Consider the following 9,671-nt stretch of genomic DNA (forward strand, 5'->3'; position numbering starts at 1 on the left):
GAGCGTACCGGCTTCACAACAAGCTGAGATGTGAGGGAGCCACGCGTTCATCACTGGTGCTGCGATGTGGAGGATTTCGTGAAGAGTTTCAAATATTTTCTTTGTATGTTGTGCTGAGGAGGAGGGAGGCATGTGTGTGTGTGTGGGGGGGGGGTTGTTGCACATTTAACAGCTCAGTAGCCATTTGGTCTGTCCCTTTGAGAGAAAAAAGAGGAGTGGGGCGGGTTTAGAAAAGTTGTGCCCCCCCCCGTGCTCTTTCTTTGTGATGGCCCCGGGGCGGACTTGTGGTGGAGAGGAGCTGAGGCTCATTTGCATCTTATTACCCTTCGCCTGCTGGCCCGGTATAAAAGCCTGTGCGGGGCCGGAGAGCCATCAGACACACACACACAGTTACACCGAGACAGAGGCTCGTTTTCTGTGTTCAGGATCCAGCACAACATTACGCACCAAGTGGGGAAATAAACAAGGCCACCGAGAGCTGCGTCCTTCTCCTGCGCAAGTTGATTGGAATTAACTCTTTCCATCGGGGATTTCACTCGCGCTTCTCCAGGGGGATCCTTCTGTTGAGGATTACTTTACACGAAAACTTTTCACCCCCCCCCCCCCCCTTTACTTTCCTGTGAAGACCTGGGGAAGCAGCGGGACAGACGCACCGAGGGACACGTCTTCTGTCCATCAGTTCACCTTGACTGCGACCTGACGGGAGAGCTCTCCACACGTTCCCCATGGTTGTTTGAGCCGGGCTGCTCGGACCTGTGGAGCTTTCACTGCTTGTCGAAGGGCTGTCAACACGATGGGACGCCCCTCTCTGCTCCTGGCTGTCACCCTGGCCCTGCTCACCTGCCAGGTAAGACCCGTGAGAATAAAGCATGGATTCAAAACCACGCTGTTACCCCCCCCCATATATCTATCACGTTGGCAAGATATGCATATTTTCCTGTCACATCACCCACCAGACTGTGTGTGTGTGTGTGTGTGTGTGTGTGTGTGCGTGTGCGTGCCTCCTCTGCAGGTTCTGTGCTCCGGCGTGTTCGAGCTGAAGCTGCAGGAGTTCCTCAACAAGAAGGGGATAGCGGGGAACGCCAACTGCTGCCCGGGGGGCTCGGCCCACCCGCAGGGCCACCAGCAGTGTGAGTGCAAGACCTTCTTTCGGATTTGCCTGAAGCACTACCAGGCCAACGTGTCCCCCGAGCCCCCCTGCACCTACGGCGGGGCGGTGACCCCCGTCCTCGGCTCCAACTCCTTCCAGGTGCCGGAGACCAACGCGGAGAGCTTCACCAACCCGGTCCGCTTCCTCTTCGGCTTCACGTGGCCGGTGAGTGCGTAACGAGAATGGATGAGGCGAAGGTTATAATCACCATACTGTATTAATGTATGAACGTGTTGGTACTCTGTCAGTTGTACCTCGGTCCCTTTAGGCATTATATCTACAGATATGAACTCTCATGCAAGATTCTTAACACTATTTGCATTTTTGTTTACAGTTTGAATGTTCTATCTCTGTACATGCAGTGTGACTCTACTATGAGTTGTGTCACATTTTGCGGTAGTCGTGAAAACCATGGACAGACTGTGGGAAGTTATTATAGTCTTATTCCAGTGGGACACATTAGCTCTGAGAAGTGCAAAACGCAACAGATGCTCCCAAACGCAACACTTGTGAGGGTCTTTGTCAGCAGTGTGTGAGAGGGGCTATTGTAGTAATTCTGTGCTCTTTGGGATAAAACGGGGAGGGGAGGAGAGAGAGAGAGAGAGAGAGAGAGAGCGCCCCTGTGTGTGTGTGTGTGTGTGTGTATGTGTGTGTGTGTGCGTGTGTGTATGTGTGTGTATGTGTGCGTGTGTGTGCGCGCGTGCGTGTGTGTGTGGAGGGGGTGTTCTCACCAAACGCTTCTCTCCTCCGACCAGCCGTGGTGGGAAATTTAACATCCTCTGAGTTGGCACATCATTGGCAGCGCAGCGTGAAATTCCGCCTCGTTTGGTTTTACGGCGCAGAGAGAGTGTGATAGTGGCGGGGTGTGAAGAGGGGAGCAGGTAGTAGCCCTTATTAGGCCCCTAATCAACACGGGAATTAGGCTGTGAAGTTTATTGGGAGGCCCCCTAATGGCCCTCTGCTGCTCCGCGGAGGGAGGGAGGCCTCCAGGCCAAGCAGCTGTTGACTCTCTCCCCTTCTCTCCTCAGGGGACGTTTTCACTGATCATTGAAGCCCTGCACACCGACTCCCTGGACGACCTGACAACAGGTGGGTGGCAGCCAGAGAAGGGCAGTGGGACTCAAAGACTGGCCAGAAGGCCAACAGTGGCCTCCTTTATGTCAATAGCACAAACAACACACAATAAGTCTGATTAATGTTTAGGATTTTTTTTTAGGCACTCATGTTCATGTATTTTTTCTACACCAAGATCTGCCTTTAGAATAGGCTGTATGAATTGTTGTGCTGTCCCCTGCTTTGTCTACGATCTTTCAACACATTGAACCAAAATGTGCTGAACAAAAGTTGCTGAACAAACTAATATGCCACTTCCTGGCACGCGTGACAACTGATCTGATTTAGAGGATCTGGTGGGATAAGTAAATCAATTCAGAGACAGTCTTTATGGTTAATGCTGCCAGGGACAAGGCCACCCATAGATTTTACAGGTGCCTGTTGTGATATGGCCCATGCGGTGAGATATTTGCTGCTGTTATCTTTATCTCCTGTTCTTATCACTGCACTAACGATGAGTAATTAGCAGCATAGGGGTGTGGGTGGTGAAGATGATGCAAAATCTTGTGGACACACATTTACTTTAAGCTTTTGCATTGTTTTCATTTAGACGAGAGCATGGGAACCATTACAGTATGTTTTAGGCAGTGTGGCAACCCCGTCATTAAAAAAATGTATGTACAGTAAGAAAATAAGTTTCCCGTTCAAAAAATGTAATTTAACAGATGATTGACTAACAAGTAAAAACACATGACCAATAAAAAGCTGCATCATTCACTTTTGCAGAAAACCCGGAGCGTCTGATCAGCAGGATCACTACTCAGCGTCACCTCACTGTGGGAGAGGAATGGTTCAAGGACATGCAGACAGCTGGCAGGACAGAACTACGTTACTCCTACCGCTTCCTGTGTGATGAGCACTACTACGGCGAAGGCTGCTCTGTCTTCTGTCGGCCACGAGATGATGCCTTTGGGCACTTTACCTGTGGCGAGCGTGGAGAGATCATATGCAACTCTGGCTGGAAGGGACAGTACTGCACTGAACGTAAGTGGGTAGCGGGTGTTTTGATCCATCAAGTCTCTTTCAGGTGGTTTCAACGTGTGGAGAGAGGCCATAAAAGGAACAGAGAAAACAATGCTTCACCATAGTAGTAGTGCTCTAGTTAATATTTGAATTCACAAACAGCTGCCTGTGGGATAGATAGGCATCAGGAGCAGCACAGTCACGAGTACTAAATGCTGATGTTTACATAGAGAGTCTGATCCTGAAACAATGCCTGTATGTTTGAAGAACAATAATGTGTGTTTGGCATTAGTTTTGGCTTAGGCTGAACGGCGAGCTTAAAAAAAAATATATTTCATTGTCAAAACTGAAAAAAAGCCATGAATAACATTGATGAGGGAAAGGGTGCGAGTCTTTTGAATTCTATAAAGTTTCTGAAACTACTTCCCAAAGTTAATTTCCCCAACAGTCACTTGCGTATCATTATTGTTAAGGGACTTTTTCCGCCTCCTAATGCGGGGCCCGTGTGCAACAGGCGTCAGTTAGTTATCCCATAGCACCAGAGGCCTCCATGCTAATGAGCCGCACTGGCTCCTCAGTAATTCACACGCCGCGTGCCTTCCATTAGACCACTGCGGCCTCCTTGCCCCAAGCCTCCTCCCCGATTGGACAAGTGGGGGTCCTGTATTGTTGCAGCCCGGGCTGTTGATTGGCCAGCGGGGTTGTGTATTGTTGTGGAGGGGGCAGCTGCTCGGTGAGAGGAGACAATGGAGCAGCTGTCTGGTGGTTAGCTCCACACAGACCAGCTGGCCCTGGGGTGGAGGGGGGGGGGGGGGGGGGGGGGGGTGAGGAGAGACTGGAGGAGCAGAGGAGGGAGAGGAGAGTGTGGAAGAGGAGAGCAAGAAGAGAGGAGGAGAAGAGAGGGGATAGGTGAATGGAAGAGGAAGAGGGGAGAGGAGGATCAGAAGAGGGATGGGGGAGGGGGGTGCTAGGGTGAGAAAAGGGACTTCTGACCCACAGTCAAGGGGAGAAAGGAGGCTTTGTGTGGGCCGCTTTTGTGTTGTAGTGCAACCATGTTAAAGGAGAGGGCTTGTTGGCTGGTTCCCCATTTTGGTGACCAAAGCTGTTGTAGCGCCCAGTGGGCTGTTGTAGCTGAGAGGCAACATTTTCAATAACTTTTTAAGTATTAAAGTAACCACAACATTTCAAGCCCGCAGTCAGTGATGACCTGGTGACCCTGAAAACCCACAAAATGTTATCCATGTCCAGCTACATTTGGTCCAAAGTGACTTGAACCACCAAACATGGTAAATCAAGCCTCTGTGACGAGGTAAAACTAGAAGGAGAGAAAGAAAGACTGTAGACAGAAAGACAGAGAGGCAGGCTGAAAGACATAAAAACAGATAAGAAAGCCTGGGCTTCAACCAGGCAGGCAACAGTTTCAATTGGTCCAACGTAAATGGATGGCAAACAAGTTTCCAACTTTGTGTTTCATACAATTAACCTGTCGGTATTTGTTTCCTCTCTGCAGCGATCTGTCTTCCTGGCTGTGATGAAGAACACGGCTTCTGTGATAAACCAGGAGAATGCAAGTAAGTACAGAAACAATGGAAATTCATTTTTCATATCGAGGAGTTTCTTACATGGATCATAAATACATGAATTAAACATTTTCATTCACCTGTTTTTTATTGTCACTGTTGTCCTCATTTTGAACAATATGTAATGAATGTTGTGTTAACAGGTGTCGCGTGGGCTTCAGTGGACGTTACTGTGATGACTGTATCCGTTACCCAGGCTGCCTCCATGGCACCTGCCAACAGCCCTGGCAATGTAACTGCCAGGAGGGATGGGGTGGGCTCTTCTGCAACCAGGGTGAGTTTACTGAGATATTTACTACTTTGTTGTAATCCCTTGGACTCAGACATCCCTCTCTTTTTTTTCAAATTCAGAATGTGTTGTTAATACATGTTGTTTATTGTTGATATTTGCAGATCTGAACTACTGTACGCATCATAAGCCCTGCCTTAATGGAGCCACCTGTACCAACACAGGCCAGGGCAGCTATACCTGCTCCTGTCTACCTGGATACACAGGTGCCAGCTGTGAGATCCAGGTCAACGAATGTTCTGGCAATCCCTGTCGCAACGGAGGCAGCTGCACGGTGAGTAATAGCGGGAAGAAGAGTGGGAGGTCATATGTGGATTTTTATAAAAGAATATCTTGCCAACAAGCCACAATGTAACCAATGTGTACATTTTTCCCAATAAAGGATAATGACAACAGCTACAAGTGCACCTGTCCACCAGGCTTCTATGGGAGCAACTGTGAGTTGAGCGCCAGTACCTGTGCAGATGGGCCTTGCTTCAACAGCGGACATTGTGTCAACAACCCTGAAGGGGGCTACTTCTGTCAGTGCCCAATGGGATATGCAGGCTTCAATTGTGAGAAGAAGATCGACCATTGCTCCTCCAACCCCTGCTTAAATGGTACTTAATCTTCTGTGTTTTTGCGTTTCCTTTAAACCCTCAATTAAAACCTTTAAAAAAAAAGTTCATGCGTGAAATATCTGGTTACTAACCCTCAGTCTTTGTCTCAATCCCTGTCCCCTCCGAAGGAGCAGAATGTGTGGATCTGGTGAATTCCTACCTCTGTCAGTGTCCTGACGGATTTTCTGGTCCTAACTGTGGAGACATTAGCAGCATCTCTGGATACTGTCAGTCCTTCCCATGTCAGAACGGCGGGACGTGTCAAGAGGGAGTGAACGGCTACACCTGTACCTGCCCTCCAGGTAAGACAGCACTGAACAGATTCCTCTTGTGGGATTGTGTTTGCATACTTTGTTTTTCATTCAGTTTTATATTGGTTTATTTTATTATTTGTTCAAGACTCTTAAACTCTGCTTCTTCTGCAGGCTATACTGGCAAAAACTGCAGCTCGCCTATCTCCCGCTGCTCTCACAACCCCTGCCACAATGGAGCCACCTGCCACGAGCGTGGCGGTCGATATGTGTGCGCCTGTGTGCCCGGCTATGGTGGTCACAATTGCCAGTTCCTCTTACCCGAGGTTCCCAAGGGTCAGCCGGTGGTGGATGGACCGGATCGGCGATATTCTTCTCAGGAAAATGAAAATGTTGAAGATGAGGAGGATGATGATAGCGGATTCCCATGGACGGCCGTGTGCGCCGGTGTCTTCCTTGTCCTTGTGATCCTGATTGGCTGCTCAGTGATGGTTGTCTACATTCGGGTCAAACTGCAAGAGCGGCAAAGTCACCACAGTGACAGTGTCCACAGTGACAGCCATGAGACCATGAACAACCTGACGACCACCAATAATTGTCTCCGCAGTGACAAGGAACTTGGACCTATGATGACAACGTCAATTAAAAACACCAACAAGAAAGCAGAATACCATTCAGACCTCACTGGGTCATTGGGAGGTTTGAGTGGAATCAGCGGGCTCAACGGATCAGAGAAGAATGGCTTTAAGACTCGCTATCCAAGTGTGGAGTACAACCTTGTACATGAGGTCCGGCCTGAAGAGATGCTGCTGTGTAAAGAAGAGGAACATAATGAGTCAGAGGTCAAATGTGAAATGCTGGATGAGTTTGACTCAGATGAAAGATACAGGAAGAGACAAAAAAGGTAAATAGCTGTCAAACATACACTTATATATGTACACTGCTTGGAAATGTTGTATCATGCATACCTTATGCCAAGCACTGCAAGTTTTAAAATGTACATGTATCATCCTAGCATTTGTTGTTTGAAGGACACAGCTTGTGAATCCGTTTGTAATCTGTTTTCATTATTTGTCCTACAGTGATGCATCAGAAAGGAAACAAGAGGAAGAATCACCCAGCTGCAACGAAGCAAAGTATCAGTCATCCAGCGATCTGAACTATCACGCAACCAGTGACGTCAAATACCCGTCGACCAGTGACATCCAATACCAGTCAACCAATGACGTCAAATATCAGTCAACCAGTGACGTCAAATATCAATCAAGTAGTGACGTCAAATACCCATCAACCAGTGATGTGGAGTACCACTGTCCCAGTGACAGCAGATACCAATGCACCACTGATTCCAAATACCAGTCCGTTTACGTCATATCGGACCAGAAGGATGAATGTATCATCGCTACAGAGGTGAGTACATAGAAAAAGATTTAACTATGTGGCAAATATATAATATTATATCCCCTCAGCCCTGACACTGTTTGTAAAAAGACACAAAACCCTGATGTTTTTCTTTCTGTATTACAGGTATGATACCTATCCAGACCACATGAGATCGGACCAGTGTCCTCTGGTTGACGGCGGTCCGACTCCACCAGCCTTGAGCAGTAGAGCTCAGCTTGTCTCCGGGAGGTTCTACTCCTGCTGTTTGCTGCTGTTCCCTGGGATTTACTGGAGGACTTTGAGCCAAGGTGCTGCTGAGCCAGCACAGAGTCAGTACCGATATTTCAAGGCCTTAGTACTAAGGGGGGAATACGAGACAATTTTGACCCTCAAAGGATGTAGGTATAATACTGACCCGGTGCAATGGACAAAGTACCAAAAAAACAGTGCTAGCAACTGTACAAACTTTGTACAGAAACAGTGCTGAACACGTAGACATGCAGTCAAATGATTACTGCTGGAGAACTGATAAAAAGCTTTGTTCAATGTCCGTTCCAGTACTGGATGATTTACTGCTCTAACAGGATGACTCTTCTCTCCTGATCAACAGTGAAGTATTGACTTGGATGTTGACCAATGATATTGTAGTACCATGGAGTACTGATTGAATGAACAGTTTAGTACCTTTGGAGTACCGAGAACTTTTGAAGTACTGTTGTAGTACTGTTATGTGCTGTGGTTGTACAATGCAGTGTAAAAGCTGTCATGGATATTGGACAGTTCATGTTCTGTGCAGTGCTGCGGAGTAGAGGGTGGCGCTGTAGAGATGTTATAGGATTTAAAAATCTGCAGCTGCTAAGAATTCAGTGAAAAATTTCCAAATTGGAGCAAAAATTGTAAATTAAAAACAGCTGTATGCGCTACATGTCTTTAACTGTGCAGCACTGACAGAGACTGTGTTGGCTGAGCTGGTTCTCAGCAGAAAATAGAGAACTGAAGATTCCAGTAGTGACTGCAGATCGATCCAACATGGATCCTGTTGGGCCATACTGGCCTCTGACCCCTGAAGGTTTTGACACACAGGGCAATGTTTTGGGCCGGGGCGACTCAGGAAACACTTTCAGCTTTAGAGGACAAACGAATAGAAACAAATCAGACGAAACATAAATTGAATTTAATGTGAATTAATCTGTGATATATGTTGTTCTGTATCAGACTCAATTTCGCTTCTTATCAATTTACAAAAAAAATAAGTTCTCCCGACCTCTGATGATGCTGTCATGTTTCCAAGTGAGCTATAACGGAGTAGTCTTAACTGCCAAGACCTCATTGCACTATGGAGGTGTGTATGTGTATGAGTGTGTGTGTGCACAGATTAGGTGATGATCTTTAGTGTGGTGTCAGATGTATGCACTGCCCAATCACTTCACTCCCAGTCTTCCACTATTAGCCAATTGAAGGACACCATCACCCTGCCTGCCATTGGTTAGGATCATTTGTTATTATTTTATTTGTTATCTAAAGAAAGATGTATTCTTTTAATTTAATGATGTAATTATTTGTGTTTCATTTTGTTGTGATTTTTCTTGTTAAAACTGTTTTAATTTAAGTTGGACTGATTTTATTTGGCAGATAATGTGTGTATGTAAGTTTGTATGTATGCATGTATGTGTTAGGCACTTGAGACCACTGTGACTGTGTTGTATTTAAGAGAAAAGTCGTATGTACAGAGTCTGTCATTTTTATTACTGGAAAACGGCGCAATATTTTTCCAAAATAAAAGAGGAATGAAATATAGAACATCTGTTGTTGAGTGGTTTAATTATAAAAAAAAAAATCTAAATCACATGCACTTACGAAATAGACGGATGAGGGAAAAATTTACTCTGTACAAGTGCCTTTGTTGTTGTTGTTATACTGGCCTTGGCTTCATCTCACAGTAATAGGAGTTCATATCTAGCTTGCATAACTATTGATTTAGCCATATTCAGGCTAAAGTGAGTGAGTTTTGCATCATCTCAGAGGATGGCAAAGCAAAACTTTTGCAAAAGGGTCTCATCTATAGTTCCTCTAAAAGATGATTGAACAAATTCAAGCAGAGGGATTTGTTGTCCCTCAGTGATGGTACTTGCATGTGTGTGTGTGTGTGTGTGGGGGGGGGGGGGGGGGGGGGGGGGGGGGGGGGGGGGGGGGTTGTCTGACGCAGCAGAAGACTGTCTCCTTGTGGAACCACTAAATGAGACAAAGACACACCCCATAATCATAGACTGCTTAGCTAGCCTGCTCTGAGGCCAGAGCCATCTCTTTGTGAGTGAGTGTGTGTGTGTGTGTGAGAGAGAGATA

At 46.7% G+C, this 9,671-nt stretch overlaps 1 protein-coding gene across 1 annotated transcript; it reads left to right on the forward strand.

Annotated features, from left to right (window-relative positions):
* The first annotated feature begins 389 nt into the window (after positions 1-389).
* dld (deltaD) lies at positions 390-9,125 on the forward strand. The gene is made up of 12 exons (XM_035629260.2): positions 390-847; positions 1,013-1,315; positions 2,179-2,239; positions 2,990-3,247; positions 4,737-4,797; positions 4,950-5,080; positions 5,200-5,369; positions 5,478-5,694; positions 5,823-5,996; positions 6,120-6,849; positions 7,028-7,355; positions 7,473-9,125. Exons 1-12 carry the CDS (start codon positions 794-796, stop codon positions 7,476-7,478), a joined length of 2,493 nt encoding a protein of 830 aa, XP_035485153.1. The 5' UTR covers positions 390-793; the 3' UTR covers positions 7,479-9,125.
* Positions 9,126-9,671: the final 546 nt, after the last annotated feature.

This window comes from Scophthalmus maximus, chromosome 4 (genome assembly GCF_022379125.1).
Source record: "Scophthalmus maximus strain ysfricsl-2021 chromosome 4, ASM2237912v1, whole genome shotgun sequence".
Taxonomy (NCBI): Eukaryota; Metazoa; Chordata; class Actinopteri; order Pleuronectiformes; family Scophthalmidae; genus Scophthalmus; species Scophthalmus maximus.

Bases quoted from the DNA above. Each gene is read 5' to 3' on its own strand.
- dld (XM_035629260.2), top strand. From the start codon at position 794: ATGGGACGCCCCTCTCTGCTCCTGGCTGTCACCCTGGCCCTGCTCACC. The intron at 5,081-5,199 runs GTGAGTTTACTG...TGATATTTGCAG, and splicing joins TGGGCTCTTCTGCAACCAGG to ATCTGAACTACTGTACGCAT. The intron at 5,997-6,119 runs GTAAGACAGCAC...CTTCTTCTGCAG, and splicing joins CACCTGTACCTGCCCTCCAG to GCTATACTGGCAAAAACTGC.